At 42.6% G+C, this 16,690-nt stretch overlaps 2 protein-coding genes across 2 annotated transcripts in view; one reads left to right on the top strand and one right to left on the bottom strand.

Annotated features, from left to right (window-relative positions):
• rev3l (REV3 like, DNA directed polymerase zeta catalytic subunit) overlaps positions 1-7,867 on the top strand; it is a 55,341-nt gene extending 47,474 nt beyond the window's left edge. Inside the window, exons 23-32 of the mRNA XM_044105645.1 lie at positions 828-1,072; positions 1,844-1,952; positions 2,130-2,336; positions 3,137-3,246; positions 3,827-3,941; positions 4,033-4,170; positions 4,389-4,579; positions 5,139-5,385; positions 5,833-6,051; positions 7,118-7,867. Of these exons, the coding sequence (XP_043961580.1) occupies positions 828-1,072; positions 1,844-1,952; positions 2,130-2,336; positions 3,137-3,246; positions 3,827-3,941; positions 4,033-4,170; positions 4,389-4,579; positions 5,139-5,385; positions 5,833-6,051; positions 7,118-7,258 (1,722 nt within the window). The 3' untranslated portion in view covers positions 7,259-7,867. The remainder of the gene's footprint in view (positions 1-827; positions 1,073-1,843; positions 1,953-2,129; positions 2,337-3,136; positions 3,247-3,826; positions 3,942-4,032; positions 4,171-4,388; positions 4,580-5,138; positions 5,386-5,832; positions 6,052-7,117) is intronic.
• mfsd4b (major facilitator superfamily domain containing 4B) lies at positions 7,783-15,162 on the bottom strand. Its single transcript, XM_044105646.1, has 5 exons — positions 14,950-15,162; positions 14,563-14,869; positions 12,833-13,001; positions 12,605-12,721; positions 7,783-9,453 (listed from the first exon to the last, which is right to left on the bottom strand). The coding sequence occupies exons 2-5, from the start codon at positions 14,833-14,835 to the stop codon at positions 8,210-8,212; spliced, it is 1,803 nt and encodes a 600-aa protein (XP_043961581.1). The 5' UTR covers positions 14,836-14,869; positions 14,950-15,162; the 3' UTR covers positions 7,783-8,209.
• Positions 15,163-16,690: the final 1,528 nt, after the last annotated feature.

Here is a 16,690-nt window from a genome sequence, read left to right as displayed (position 1 = left end):
ACTCAGAAAGCAGTATGTTTACATTCTGTAAGCTATTCAACCATATTTATTACATTTTACATTAGGTGATTTTTTTATTTTTTATTTTTTTTTTGTTGAAATGCAGCGATCACAGCTGTATGGCAGTTTGCTTTGATCTGCCAGTCTGATTATCTTGAAGCACTTTTCTGTTTTTGCTGTAATGAGCGCTCATTAATTATTAATCTGAACAAACGTTGTAAAACAAGATCCCAGTATACATGAAACAAAAACTTGGAACACCCCACTGTGTAAAATACACAGCTTTACATTTTGCTTCCTCTGACTTCCTTTGTCGACACCTTACAGATTCTGAAATCGGATAATTTCAAGCCTTCCTTCAGTAGCAACTTCCACATTGAAGAGTGTTAGTGTGAACCCTTGATAACTTGCAACTATTGCCAAATAAATCATGTTTTCTTCACCTCCTGAACAACCAATCACCAGCTTAAAATAGGCTTGTGACAGTTACCAGTTACCAGTCAGTTATGAACAGGGTAATGTTAGTGTCCACTTTAAATGGATAGAGCATAAAGTCTAAACCAGTCATTTGGATTTTTTTAAATGCAAATGTTAAAAATATTTTAGTTTTTCTTGTTTCTTTGTATCAGTTCAGTAAGTTTTTGTCAGGATCTTTCCTCATTATTATTACTATGTATTTACTTAGAGAAAATGATCCAATCTTGGCTTGACTTGCTCTAATTTCTATAGATGAGAATATTGATAAGCAGTACTATTACAAACTAACTCTTAACTTCTGAAGCCCATGAGAATTTTGCCTGCAGTCATCAGTCTCTTCCTCCCCTCAGTACCGTGTTGAGTCCATGATGCTCCGTGTGGCCAAGCCCCTGAACTACATCCCGGTGACGCCCAGCGTACAGCAGCGAGCCCAGCAGAGGGCGCCGCAGTGCATTCCCTTGGTGATGGAGCCCGAGTCCCGATTCTACAGCAACTCTGTGGTGGTGCTGGACTTCCAGTCGTTGTACCCCTCCATCGTCATCGCATACAACTACTGCTTCTCCACATGCCTCGGCCATGTGGACAGCCTGGGAACGTAAGGACAAGACCCCACACACACACACACACGCCTACCTGCACCGACCGAGAACTCGCCTTGCTTTGTTCCCTCATTAGTTTGAATTGAACAGACATGCTGAGAGCTCAGAGCAGCTTACATACACTCTTACAAGTTATTTGAGCTTTTCTGCTGGGTTAATATTGTTGCATGGCAACAGCAGGAGTGGTGAACACTTCCTTTCAACATGAATATGTTTGCATAATAATTATAATAATAAAGTAGTGGCTGGCAGGGTTTCTGCTGCACATTCAGAGGAAGACATGGAAATCTTCAAGATTCAGAAGTTTTAAACGTTTTCTATTTGTATAGTCTAGTTTAGCTTATAAATTGTTTTTGATCTCTTTATATAAATTAAACAGTTGAACAAGAAAATAGATGGCTCCTATGGCGACTGTATTTCCAAGCAAACTTAACACCTGTCAGTGATTTTGAGGCTTATTGTTTTCAAAATCCAGTTCTATAAACGTCTGATCTGTTAATTCTGTTTTGTGCTTTTATTTTAGAATATTTTGAAATGTTAAAATTTTAGTATTTCATTTTAGAGATTATCGCAGGTAGCACTCGCTGCTAACAGCAGTGTGTGTACTCCATGGAGAGTGTGTACTTGTTTACTATGAGACTTCCTGAATCACAAAGCAGAGTTAGTTTGCTGTAATGTGTTCAGTCTTCTTACTGAAGACTTTGAACTAGAGCTCATCAGTTTGAGCATCATGATAATGAACATCGTTGCCTTTTTCTTTTCTTTAGGCCGGATGAATTTAAGTTTGGCTGCACCTCCCTGCGGGTTCCTCCTGAGCTCCTCCACCAGCTCCGTAATGACATCACCGTGTCCCCGAGCGGCATCGCCTTCGTAAAGGTCCGGCTCCCTCTGAACCTCCGACGCCTTCCAGAATACTACCTCAGCTGTTTCAGAACTGTCTCCATAAGTTTGTCTTGGCAAAATAATTTTTTCAGACTGAAGTTGTATATATGTGTGTGTGTGTGTGTGTGTGTGTGTGGGGGTGTGCGTGTGTGTGTGTGGGTGTTCGTTCAGTCGTCGGTGCGTAAAGGTGTCCTACCTCGCATGCTGGAGGAGATCCTGAGCACCAGGATCATGGTGAAGCAGTCCATGAAGAGCTACAGGCAGGACAAGGCCCTGATGAGGCTGCTGGACGCCCGGCAGCTTGGACTCAAGCTCATTGCCAACGTCACCTTTGGCTACACCTCAGCAAACTACTCAGGACGCATGCCCAGTGTGGAGGTGAGGTCATCAGCAGCCATCCTGTTCACTGAACACCCCAACGCTCACCACATAGGGAGATTATGTTTTTCTATCTTACATGTAGAATCCTGCGAACGTATGATGTTTCAGCTTCACATTGTTTTCAACCACAAACTCGATATTTAGATTTTATTTGACAGACCAACACAAAATAGCATGTATTTCTGCTCTGGAGGGAAAAGGATACATGGTTTACTGACATTTTGGCAAATAAAAATCTGATCAAATCAAGTGCATCCAAGGATCGGTTGTGTATAATTTGATGTCAGTCTTAATGAGAACATTAGTGAACAACTGCCATTATGAAGACCAGCAGACGGGTCAGGCCTTGGGGAGCAGGGTTCACTTCTACAACAACATCCCAAACATTGAACATCTCACAGACCAATCCATCATCTGAGCATGGAGGTCTACCTAAGCTGACAGGCTGGGCAAGGAGAGCATTAATCCTTCATGGTAACCCTGGAGGAGCTGCACAGATCTGCGCCTCAGTTGGAAGAACTTGTTGTCTGGGCAGTTATAATCTGTTATACTGCAGAGAGCCTGAGCTGAGTTCACCTCCAGCAGGATGGCAGCTCTAAACATGGAGCAGTTTGGTCTACTCAAAGTCCACACTTAAAGTCAAATGCTAATTGGTGGCAATGGTTGATAACTGATGTTTACAGAATACTGTGAACATCCAGTCTAACTGAGCTTGAGATATTTCACAAAGAAGGTGAAATATCTCAAATCTACAGTGAGTTTCAGACAGGTTTCATGGAGGTGTGGTTCTTCTGCAGGTGGGAGACAGCATTGTCCACAAAGCCAGGGAGACCCTGGAGAGAGCCATCAAGCTGGTCAACGACACCAAGAAGTGGGGAGCCCGAGTCGTCTATGGAGACACAGACAGGTACGATTTCTCACCATGAGTACTTGTACCCCTTCCTGCAGCTCATACATCTCACACACACTCCTGATATCGATTGACTGCCCCTCACCACACATGAGTTCTGGACGCACCTCAGATCCATCATATCTGACCTCCACCATGGAAAAACAGCAGGGAAGGTTGATGAGACAAGACATTTAACTGACCCTACCTTCAGGCAGAGCTGTTTTACTCTGGAAGGAGAGGAGAAGATTGAAGGATGATTAGTGGAGATGTCGGATCTTTTATTTCTTCAGAGTTCCTCACTGTTTAAAGTCTCACGTTATGCTCCATCAACTGTGTTATTTTTCCTTTCATAGTTTTTGCAAATAAAATGAATATTTTTTTTAGGCATTTTGATGAGTTTAAAATGTAAAACTGTGACAGCACAATTAAAAACATCTTTTTCCTGAAACAATTTAGTCCATCTACCAGCACTGCAGAATTTCACTCATTAGGTCTTTGTTAAATGAGCTTGGATTGAGGTAAATGAGAAAGTGGAGCTGCCTGCAGGTTCCCAGTGACTAGACGGTGAATGTTTGTCTCTGTCATGTGTCGACAGCATGTTTGTTCTGCTGAAGGGAGCCACCAAGGAGCAAGCCTTCAAGATCGGCCATGAGATCGCAGAGGCCGTGACCGCGACCAACCCCAAACCTGTCAAGCTCAAGTTTGAGAAAGTAAACTGGAGCTGCTTCCGAAAAACGCAAACTCCGGCAGCAGCTGGTCTGTGATGTCTGACGGGAACCTCACTGTGTTTCTGTGCTCCAGGTGTATTTGCCCTGCGTGCTGCAGACAAAGAAGCGCTACGTGGGCTACATGTACGAGAGCCTGGACCAAAAAGAGCCAGTGTTTGATGCCAAAGGGATAGAAACTGTGCGTCGCGACGGATGCCCCGCTGTTTCCAAGGTAACAGGAAAACCGCTGTCCCCTTGCTGTCACAGTTCTTTGCACCAATCACAGTCGTGCTAGAGTCGTTCCTGCGCTGGTTTCCCTTGATCTGCCTGCTGAGTCACTCAGGGGACTGTGGCAGCTGCAATGTGTCGCTTCTTTTCATGACCTGAAGACAACACACTACTGCTTCTTCCAGTCAGCATTACAGCTTCATATTTTCTCCTGTGTCCCAGATTCTGGAGCGCTCCATCAAGCTGCTGTTTGAGACACGGGACATCAGTCAGGTGAAGCAGTTTGTCCAGCGTCAGTGTGTCAAGGTTCTGGATGGCCGGGCTAGCATGCAGGACCTGACCTTTGCCAAGGAGTACCGAGGCAGCGGTTCGTACCGGCCCGGAGCCTGCGTGCCTGCCCTGGAGCTCACCAGGTGTGTTTGTGTGAAACGCTTATAAACAAAACACTCATTTACACACATACACAGACTTGTGTGCTTTTTGGACTTATTGGGAATTGTGACTTTTAGAGTGTTTGTAGGGACACATCATTACCTTAATTTGGTGAACACAAGTAGTGTCAAAACAAACGTACCCACATACATTGGTATTTTTTAATGATATTAAACTTTGACTTGACATCCATTCAGTTAGGCATAGTTAGCTTACTCCTACCCTTAACCATTACCAATATAACGATGCACACTGAAATCCCAACTAGTTGTGTAGAAATGTGCAGCATGAACCTGCTTATTCTTTTTTTCCCCACACTGCTCATTGTCTCCCTGCAGCAGCCTGGTTTATAGTTACCTGTGTCTGTTGCTAGGCAACTCAGCTCTTATGGAGGAGGGTGGGGGGATTTGGTGTCAGATGGTAGAAAATATGCCAATCCTAAAGACTAGGAGAGTCCATTTAGTTTCTAAGAGCAGTGAGGCAGCAGAGTCGCAGCGGGCGGCCCAACCCATCGGGTTCTGGTGTTCTGTGGGTTCTCAGGCGGATGATGGCATACGACCGGCGCCTGGAGCCTCGCGTGGGCGAGAGAGTGCCCTATGTGATTGTGTATGGGATGCCCGGCGTGCCCCTCATCCAGCTAGTGCGCCGGCCCATGGAGGTGCTGCTGGACCCCAGCCTGCGCCTCAACGCCACCTACTACATCACCAAGCAGATCCTGCCGCCGCTGGGCCGCTTGTTCCAGCTCATCGGAGTGGACGTGTTCGGATGGTACCAGGAGCTCCCCAGAGTGAGTGGTCGGGACTAATTTTACAATTTTAACTTGCATGGAAACTTTCAGAGTAATCGAAAGAAAAAGCCTTAACAAATAAAAACCCAGCCATCATTGTTGTCAGAGTAAAACCAGGCTGGTTTCAGACAGAGCAGGACAAACCTTTTCTGCTTCCTCCTGAGAATCCAGTCAGATTCATTAATGAAATGCTGTTTGAAGTCGGTGCTTTTTGTGTGACAGAGCACTACTGCCATCTGTTGGTCAACATCCAGACAGACCGGAGAGAGCAATTTGGCTTTTAATTCTCAGGTTTTGTAGGGAAAGATTTTGCCCAGTGTTACTGGGATGAAGCTCCTGACATGTATAACTCAGACCAGTTGGCTGTGTCAAATTTGAAGCTGTTGGAAGTTAAAAGCAGAGGATGTTCAGTGTTGTTTAGAGCTGTTTCTGTCTGTCAATCATCAGATCCAGAAAGCGTCCTGTTCCACTGCGGTGGAGGGCGAGGAGCCCTCTGGGAGGAAGGGAACCATTTCTCAGTATTTCACCACGCTCCACTGCCCTGTGTGTGACGAGCTGACCCAGCTAGGGGTGTGCGCACGGTGCAGAGCCGACCCCCAGCGGGTGGCTGTGACCCTGTACCAGGACATGAGGCAGTGGGAGAGCCAGCAGGAGCAGCTGCTCAAGGTGAGTCCACCTTTAGAATATGTCTGCCATTTATGCACACAGGTCTCTAAAGGACTGCTGGCAGTACAAAGATACTAACATGGATAGGGACAAATAATGATTAGGAAATATTTATTGTTTAGAAAATCACAGATGGTGCAATTATTGGTACCCACAGCAACTCTTAAAATAATTTTGGACCTATGCTTAAGTTGAAGAGAGATTAAGGTCTGGGGATTCCAACTCTAGTCCTCGAGAGCCACTGTCTAAAAGTTTGAAACATGTAGCATAAACAATTTTCTTAGCATAAACAATTGAAGGCACCGCTGTTAACCAGCTATTATCTAAGGCAGGGATCTTCAAATCCAGATTTCACGATTTGGTTTCCTGCAACTTCTAGACATTTCTTGTCCAACACACCTACGTGAATGCCTACTGTTGAATGCAGTCAAATTCTGCTGATGACTCAGGTGTGTTGAAGTAGAAACACGTCTAAAACTTGCAGAAGACTGGAGATTTTGTTTTGTTTTTCATCTAGATGTCAAATGACCCTTATTCAGACATTTTAGTATTTTGTTTATGAATTGTGGATTCAAATCAAACATCAATTCTTTTAAGCTCAGTAAATGTCTTGTATTAAATGTTTGTAGAATTGGTTTTTAAAACCTTCAAAAAACATTGAAATGTAAGCCTGGAAAAATGTGGGACTTAGGAGTGAAACATCAGTAGGAACCCTCTGTATTAAATAACGAAGGGAGTTGGTGATACAGAGTGCCAGCAGAGGAACCAATAATTGGGCCTTTTGGGATTTTTTTTTTTCCTCCTCGCTGAATGAATGTCAAAAATAAAGGTGGGATTTTATTTTGTTTGTCAGATTCGTACTGTAATGAAAACTGAATTTTTCAAGTCTGCACATATCTCTACCAGTTTAATAGTTACCTCACAGCTCACAGTCGCCTAAAATCTTTTAGATATAAACTGATCTGTGTTCCGTTTTACTAGAGAACTTTGTGGGAACATCTGTCTTACAGATTGTTATATCACAGGTAATGAGTTGGTATTGTTACTGATGAGCGTGTGTGTTTAGATCTGCAAGAACTGCAGCAGCTGTGCTGAGCGACAGGTTCCCTGTGTGTCCCTGGACTGTCCCGTCCTCTACAAGCTGTCCCGGGTCAACAGGCAGCTCTCCAAGGCCCCATACCTCCGACAGCTGCTGGAGCAGTTTTGATTGGCTGCTGAACATTTTGGAAACCCCACTGATTTGGTGCTACCCGCTGACGCTTTATTGAACGGTGCTTTGATTAGACTCATACTGTTTTTTTATTCATTCTTGTAATAGACTGACTAACCTCCAGTTAGTCAGTCATGCTTGTTTACGGTCACCTCCATAAGCTGCTGAGTGAAGCTGGTGTCTGCTGGGATGATCTACTGCAGCAGTTTGACCTCAACCACAGGCTAACTTCACTTCATCCTTACAGACTGTGGTACCTGAAGTTTTCCTGTGCAGATCTTTCTACTGTCTCACTGTGGATTAACCTGAAACCTGAAGCTCCAGCCATGATTTCAATCCTGCCATGTTTCCTCTCCATCAACTTCACAGTGTAAGAACTGGAAACTCATTTATCAATATGGGACTGTTGCAATACTGTATTATAATTTGTCATGAAGAGTTTATTTCTTTGTGCATATACGGTTTTATGTCCAGCTTTCCGCACACAAGATCTGTTTGTAAAAATGTAAAAACTGAAGATATTGAAGGTGTTTCTGATTGTTTTTAATTGACATTGTTGTGGTTGGAGGTTTGAGATTGATATAATAAAAAACTCAGTATTCATAAGCCACCTTGTTCAATAATTCATATTTAACCCTCAAAGTGACTCACAGTGATGACAAACCTCAATACACTATCATAAAAACAAAATCCTTTATATACTTCAAACATGACTGGCAGCTGATAGGCTGGATGATCAGGGGAGTATACTCAGGAAGGCACTGAACTGTTAGATGTGGGAGTCTCCTGTAGAGGGCACCAGCAGAGCAGGAAGTCTGTCTCTATGCCTCTGTTAACAGCTCAAATTGAGCTGCAGGGTTCAGTCTCCATGGAAATGCTGGGCCAGAATGAGAACAAGCATGGCTCATGTAATGTTCAGTGCAGGATCGGCAGATGGCGCTACAGCATTCAGTCTCTTTTCTGTCTGTCCAGTGACAGCTGCAGCTTGGCTCTGGGAGAGTCTGCTGCAGGGCTGTTTAATGCAGCAGAGGGGCTCATTACAGCGCCACCACCTGTAGGAGAAGACCCCTTGCTGGGGGAATTAACACTTGACGCGTCGTCCATTTCAATGACCTCAAAGTCTGCATCGTTCCACTGATCTGCCTCATTTTGTTCTTCCTCCTCCTCGTCATCCTCGGCAGCTCCAGAGTCCAGCAGGGCCTGGCGGTCCTCGCTGTTCTCGCCGTCCATCCGGCCCCCAATGCGGAGCTTCCTGCCCGTAGTGCCAGGCGCCACGGCTACCTTATACATGACTGGGAACAGGATGGAGGTGAAGATTGCAGTGATGAGGGACAGGTACATCAGCAGAGGCTGCTTAGGAAAAATTCCAAGTAGGAATCCCACCAGAGCTGGGAGGACCATCTCCCCCGTGGCAGCCCCCACCACAAAGGCTGCCGCCGTGCGGCCCGTCACTGTGGTGTACTGCTCCAGCCAGGAGATCCCACTTGGGAAGGTGGTTGCCATGGACGCCCCGTAGAGGCCAGTACCCACCCACAGCACCGCGTTGTGGTTGGTGAAAAGACAAAGAAGAAGAGAGGAAACCATGGAGCCCACCAGGCAGAGGAGGATCATGGTGCCAGGGTACAAGCAGGCTGCAAAGAAGATGGCCACCCCCCGAGTGGCCGCAAAGGTCCCCCAGAATAGGGAGTTGAGGCCAGCTGCGTGAGTCTCAGGCATGTGGGCGTAGTCCTTGGCAAATGTGAAGATGAAGGAGCCGTACGCCACCTCAGCACCCACATAGGCAAAGAAGAAGAAGAAAAGCAGGATGACAAGAGCCAGGTGGTGTTTGGCCATCTTGGGCTTCCCTGCCGCCGCCTGCGGTTTGTCCCGCGACGTGCCACCGCGGGAGTACAGGACGAAGAAGAGTAAGGAGATGAAGAGGAGGAAGGAGCCGATTACGATGTAGGCCCACATGGACTTCAGAGTGCTGCTCTTGGCGTAGATGTAGCGGATCACGGTGTGAGCAGCAGTTGTCGAGGTGTCGTTTGGCAGGATGGTGGGTTTGGGCGGAGCGCTGCCGTTTCCATCATGACCAAACAACAGCTTAGCTATGATTGGGGACGCGAAGGCCCCTGCTGCAAAGCTGAAGTGGAGGGCCTGCATGTGGGGGCCCGACTGCTCCCCCCATGTGTTCAGGATAAGCACATTCCCACCTGAAACACAGGAGACATAAAAACATCACTGAAAAACAACAGCAGGGAGACACGATGTAATGAAATGTTAAGACTTAACACTTCTCAGCACTCAAAGACACTTTACAATGAAATCAGTCATTCACCCATTAAAGCACACATTCCCGCGTTTATGACGGCAAGCTACTGAATAGTAGCCACTGCTGCCCTGGGCCAGGCTTCCATATCACACCATCCGCACTTCTGACCAATGCCAGCAGCAAGGTGGGTGAAGTGTCTTGCCCAAGGGCACAACGACAGAGGGTACCCACCAGTTGTAGTCAGAACTCCTACTGCCATTAGCCCAATATATTGGCACTAACATTGTTATGAGCCGATAGTCTAATGAATAAAACTGGTCGTCATTTGAGAGAGGGGTTTGGTCATGGTATTTGTTTGGTCATGTGATAGTGATGCAGCAAAGAATTGTGGGGATTTAACTGAAGCAGTGCCGTGGCCGTCTCATTGAATTATAATGTAAATTATAATGTAAACAATATTGGAAAATATCAATTTTTGGCCATAACAGCAATATTTTTATCTGATATTGGCTCAAATCTTTATATTGGTGCATCCCTAACTAACAGGGACAGAGTATCTATCCCATGATGAGTTCTGATGACTGCCCAACTTCCTGCAAGACGCTCTAGATAGGAAGGTACCATCTAATTCAGGGGTGTCAAACTCCAGTCCTGCTGTCCTGCAGTTTTTAGTTGTGCTTCAGGTACAAGACACTGGAATGAAATGGCTTAATTAATTAATTACCTCCTCCTTGTATAGAGATCAGTTCTCCAGAGTCCTGCTAATGACCTAATTATTCTATTCAGGTGGTGCAGCAGAGAACTAAAAGTTGCAGGACAGTGGCCCTCCACAACTGGAGTTTGACATTTATGATCTAATTCATCAGTCTCAAACCAAGTGAAATCGTCAGCAGGAGTCACGTCATCACAAGAGAGCAGGAACAGGTGTCAGAATCATCCTCAAGACCTCCAGACTGTCAAACCAACAAATAAAACCATTTTGAAATAAAACCACTTTGCCTGGAGTCATAATAAAGGATCTGAGGCATTCCTCTCAGGCTGGAATGATGATCTGCAACCACATCTCAAATTCATCAGAAGGATGAAGACCTAGTTCTAATAACAGGACCAATAAGATGCAGCATGTTAAACATTTCCTGCTCAGATCACTGTGCATAAAGAAGGCAGAGGCTCCACTGCAGTCGAGAGGAAGCAGGAGCTGCAAACACTGAAGACTTTCCAAAACCAGGAAATATTCAACATGACGAGCCTGTTTTACCAGAACCTGCAGCTAGGAGGGCAGCCATGTTATTATTTATCACATTTTATCATGTTGTAATCTAAATGATCATCTCTAACCCCAGAGACATATAGAAGTAAACAATGTACATGCTTCAGCAGGTTCAAAACAGGAAGTTTGGTTCGTTTGGGGTCAGGAATGCTGACTGAGCCGGATTTAACACATAATTGTTAACATCTGTGGTAAATCACATGGTAAAAACTGAGTGAAGACTGAGTCAGAGTTCAGCTGAATGAAAGATGTTTCCAAGTTGTGGAGTCACAATGTGTTCAGCCGTTTAATAAATAAATACAGGAATTACACTGTATGTTAATGTGAACAGTTTGACGTTTTTCTCAAATTTAGAACCTAAAATTGAGTAGAAAATAAATTTCCTTCTATAGATGGATATGCATCAAAAATGAAATGTCCTTTTTCAAATGGTCAGAAAACATTTGCAGCTGTAGATGAGTCTTATTTGGCCAAAATGAAAAGGGATTGGAAAAGTTTCTGACCTCTTACAGAGGAAGTTGGAAACAATCATTTTCTGACTATCAAATACCTAGATTTCTGAAGCAGGATAATAACTTCTGTAACTATTGTCATATTAACTGGAACTTGGTGCTAAGCAATAACGTTATATTTTGTGAAATAATTTTTCTCAATAGACATACGAGAAGGTTAACGTAAACATTTAACATAAAGAAAAGATGACCAGCCAATGATAAGAGTTGCTCTACACTGGACCAATTGTGGCAGGAACAGCCATACAAAGTTGATACAAACAGCACAGCAGCAGCCAGACATGCTAACGGCTAATGTTTCTGCAGCTGTAGCTTCTTACTCAACTAACAGGTAGAACATGACTGACAAGACAAATGAGTGCCCTGAAGGAAGGAAAGACAGAATGACAGTGTTGACAAGAAGGGCCCAATCAGTGCAGTTGTGTGAAGGTAAGTTTGTTTTTTTTTTAAGTTGTACAAAAAAAAGCAAAGTACACTGTAAATTATGCAGAGTTCATTAAAGACTGGAGTTTTGTGTGCAGAATCTGATTTCTGTTTAGAAACAAAACAAACTCCTGTTAGCATGGAAAATCTGTCGCTGTCAAGAAAGTAAGAAAAGTAGGACCCAACCAGTCCAATGTAGACAATGGAATAAAAATGACATGTAGTGTCAGAAAGAAACCATATCAGAACAGGTTTTAGAATAATGCTGCACTTTTAAATGAGTCACTAACAGAGATACTGTTGCTGCTAACAGAAAGTGCTCCTGGTTCAGTTCTGTCCCTTTTGTGTACATGCTCTGTATCTCAGGCCCCAGTCAGTTTGAACAGGTTCTGGTTCTGCTGAAGGTTTCATTTTATGACTCTTCAGCTAACAGATTGATAAGGGAGGGATTTATTGTATGGTTTATCATTTAACATGATAAATTTATCGTTTAACATGATAAATTTATCATAAGTGTTTCGAATTATTGTTGCCATGATTCCAAGCCATGTTTTAAAAAAATTGTTCATATCATATGGATTATTACTTTTACCACATTCTCCACTTTTTTCCATAGAAAGTATCAAAAAATACCAATAAATTTGAAAATCTGATTAAATGCTGTTCTTTACAAGAATGGTGTCCTGAAATAAACATTACATGCGAGTATGTTTTTCAGAGCAGTATTTGTGTGTGATTGCTGTGCCTTGCAGTCGTAGTTTTACAGTTACTAAAACAAAAATAAAATAAATAGTCCTTATCGTCACTGTTACTGTTATTGCCATAGAACCACAAAATATTGCGATAAAACTTTAAGCTCACTGACACATCTTGCCTAGCAGTCTTACCTGTGTCTAAGGCTCCCATAGAGATCCCAACCACAGACATGATCCCAGTGAGGAATAGGGCCTGCTTACAGAACGGGATGGCAAACATCCCAAACCCTGTGAGCAGCATGGAGACGCCTGCAAGCACAGAGTCAGCTGTTAGCTCCCGCCATGCATGCAGCTGGGAGTGTTGACCCAGCTCTACACCAGCAGCCACAAAGACAAAAAAACACCACGGTCAGGAGTCACCTAGCAGGACATGAGGGTTCATCATTTCAAACAGAATGCCTCCGAACAGAGATCCGCCGATGTAGCCGGCAGCGCGGCCCACAAAGATGTAGGAGATGTTGCTGATGTTCTTGTGCACATTGGCAGCCAGGTCCTCAAACGTGGGGCCGAGAATTGAGATTGCCATTCCCTGGAGAGGAAAAAAAAAAAACAAGTCTATGCATGATTGAATGTCATTAGGATTGACATGATACCAACATGGAATCCAAACCAATGTTCTTGAGCTTATTTTGCTCAAGAACATTTAAAAATGTTAGTCAAAATTTGTGGAGGAGAGTTGATATTACTATAAGAATTTACAAGTTATAATCCATGAATATATAAGCCAACCGCCATATATATATATATATATTTATATTTATATATTTATAATATAAATATATATATATATTTATATTTATATTATTGAGCCTGATCAGTATGAGTTGAACTTTGAACTGGTTCTTGTAAAGGATGAGCTTCCCTAGAGTTAACCACGGTGCTGCAGGGGGAACAAGGAGCTGATTATGTCACTTCAGGCTGAAGTGAAGTCGTTAGGAAAACGGCAGCAGTCCGACATCTATGACTACATGCTGATGGTTTTCTGTAATCTGAGGTGCTGAGAGCTGTGGCAGAGCAAGTTTTGCAACTATGGAAATCCTGTCTGTGCTGCACTCGGCCTGCAGTGTCCCACAGCTGGCTGACAACCTGACACTTACTTATTACACCTCGCAAAATATCATCCAACAGCCATGTGGGGGGTTTTATTAGCAAGTGAACACAATTCAGAGTGAAACAAGAAGCCAATATAAATAGGTTTTGCAACAACTGAGGATGATCAAGAGCAAAAGTGTGAGTTTAATCCATTTTGAAATAAGGCTGGAATAAAACAAATGTTGGGAAAAGTGAATAGTTAGAGGATGCACACTCTGCTCAGGACAAAGCTAACTCTATCATTAGGAATGTAAGGTAACAATGTATCACTTAGATTTTTATGGTTTCAAACACACTAGAAAGACAGTCACTAAGAGATGGCAGAGTGTGTGGGGAAGAAACGATACAAATAAACTTTCTCAATATTTTTTGAATCAAATGCAGCAATGTTGGATTTAGAGCAGAGATTGAGATGCCTCTTTATTTAGGGGTTAAAAACTGAACACATAATCAAAGAAAGATGGGGGTGGAGTTGAGCCTGTTTTTATTTAAAGTAACTTTAAAACGAGGCAAAGACCATAAAGCTTCTAATTAAATCCTTGACCACCTAGAAAATTTTACTTTGAAAGACAAAAACTGTGTCTGCCAGTCATCCATTGTGGTTCTGTTCTTTCCATGAAGTGTAAATGGGCTCAGTTTTCAACTGTAGCAAAACGGAACGAACAGACCTCCAATTCGATGGCAGGAAGCAGTATGGGGGAAATTGTTCCAGCTGGGAAGTTGTGAATCCTCATTTTTCTAGAGAACTATGGAAGAAATTGATCATTTAACTACAGTTTAGATGACAAATTATCCCAGTGGACTGAGGTGGAAATTGTTAGAGAAAATTTGTCACACTAACGGAACAAAGCAATTCAAGATATAAAAACAATTTCCACGGAAAAATATATTTCACTTTCCATAATTAGCACCATATGAATTAAACCCCACAGTAACTAAAGCTATTAGCTAGCCTTCTTTGGTTGGTCCATATATTAATAAAATATGCTGATATTTACCAAGCCCAAGAAGGACCCACACAGCGCGAGCGTGACCATCCAACGGCCGCACGACCCGCTTCCTCCGCCGACCACTTTCACCCGGTTGTCTCCTCCCGGCTTTATAGTCCTGTTCGCCAACTTCAGTGCGCTCTTCAGCCCCCGGCCGGCCTCCTTCCTCTTGTCAAACAGCGTGTTCTCCTCCTGCTCGTCGTTGTCGTCCTCCTCTTCCATGCTAGCGAAACGAACGTGCTTCTTTTTGGCAACGCTCTCGCGCACGGTGGACGAAGACATACCTGGATATTTGTCGGTGCTGTCCAAAATTCAGCTGTGTAAACGATCTCCGTTAGCTACCGCAGCCTCGTATTTGGATTGAATGTTACTACATTAAAGTTAGCAGGTTCATACCAAACAAACGATGCAGAAAGAAGAGCGACAGCTGATCGCCGCTGAAGCAGCCACGGAGTACCTCCAAATGTCAACAGCCAGGGTACTGGTGATCTGCAGAGATCGTCTATTGATCGAGAGGTGGAACATCGTTGTTTATTGCGACTTTAAAGCAATTCATTCATTCAATTTCAGTCACCGTGCAACACAGACACAGTGAGCCACACGTATCAAAGTAACCTGCAAGTCTCTCATGAATTTCAGACATTTTTATTCCTTTACGTTTATATTTAAATGGACTTTAAATGGAAAATTAGAAGTTTGAATGGACTTGCACCACCGCCTGTTCGTGATTTCATCAGATCACAGTCGAAACAGATCTGCCAAGTTCTTCAAGTGGTGATGGTCAAATTCCTTTTTGTTTCCTTACGTGACCTTTGTCTCTATTAAATTGAAATCTGTTGTAATTCTTGCAGGGGTTTTTTTTTCCAGGAATCTGTGAAGTCTTGGTTGGTTCAAAAACAAAAGAGCACTCATTATGTGCTCTATTGGTTTTTTTGTTTTGTTTTGTTTTTAAAAATATATATATTTTTTTTAAAAAACATCTATTTATGTTATATTGTTGTTAACTTTTATATTCTGAACTCGGAGCAGAGTACTACATCTGTATTTGTTGTGCATCTGAGTTTCAGCTGACGCGTCAAAATGATCCGGAGCTACCGGAAGTACCTGAGCCTTCGGTATGATACGATACCAAAAAGACATTGACACAAACTGTTCATTCATTCACTTCAACTCCATGAAGAAGATCTCTATCATTTATTCTGGTTGTGCAATTTCTCATGCATTTTCTGGCAAGATATTTGTACGTTTATTTACCAAACAATTCTTGATGGCTTTTCTCTTAACTATATAAGTGTGTTGTTTGGATTCTTCTCTTATCCCACTAATAAAACTAAACATTTTTATATTACCAATCTAATTTTATTCGTCGCCAAATATCATATACATAAGTGTAAATTCTCAAATCAGAAACCTCGCTTTGCAGCCTTTAGAGAGAAATTCAAACAATATATTAGATCTCTCCGATATTCAAAAAATAGAAAAGCCATTAAGACAATGGATATGTGCTCTTACTTTAATATCTTTCTGAGTTAACTTTTCATTTATTTATTTGCTTTTCGATTTGTTTGTGCTTGATATATAACACCCTGTCTTGTCTGTTTTATTACTCATTTGTGTTGTTAATTTTGCTTGTTTGTAAACCCCTTTATTATCAATAATAAAAAGATAAAATAAAATAAAAAATACCCTTGCCTTCTTTTTTTCTTCTTCTTTCTTCTTCGTTTTCCTCTTCTTCTTCTATTGCGTTTTATGGCAGTTTAGACACTTTGTGTATCACCGCCATCAACTGGTCGGAGATGTAATTTCAGAAATTCCTTTTTATATATCTTCAAATCTTAAATTTTTTTAAACTAAATTCTATACATACTTATACAGTCACACACACATACATACTAAATCCTCTCAGCTAATTTTGTATTTTTTAGATATTTAGTAAGTGCTTGAATTATGTCATGTGAATGATGATTCCCTAATAAATTAGCCGTAGTTACTGAACTCCCTATTACCCTTTCCAGTTCTTTCCTCTCTCTTATATATTTCCTACAATAAATCAACACATGTTCTACTCCTTCTGCTTACCCACAATAAGAACAATCACCTGATGGATGTTTTCCTATAATTTTTAAACCACTATTGA

This window comes from Gambusia affinis, linkage group LG22 (assembly GCF_019740435.1).
Source record: "Gambusia affinis linkage group LG22, SWU_Gaff_1.0, whole genome shotgun sequence".
Taxonomy (NCBI): Eukaryota; Metazoa; Chordata; class Actinopteri; order Cyprinodontiformes; family Poeciliidae; genus Gambusia; species Gambusia affinis.
Note: the sequence above shows the minus strand (reverse complement) of the source record. Positions and strands in the feature narration are given on the sequence as shown.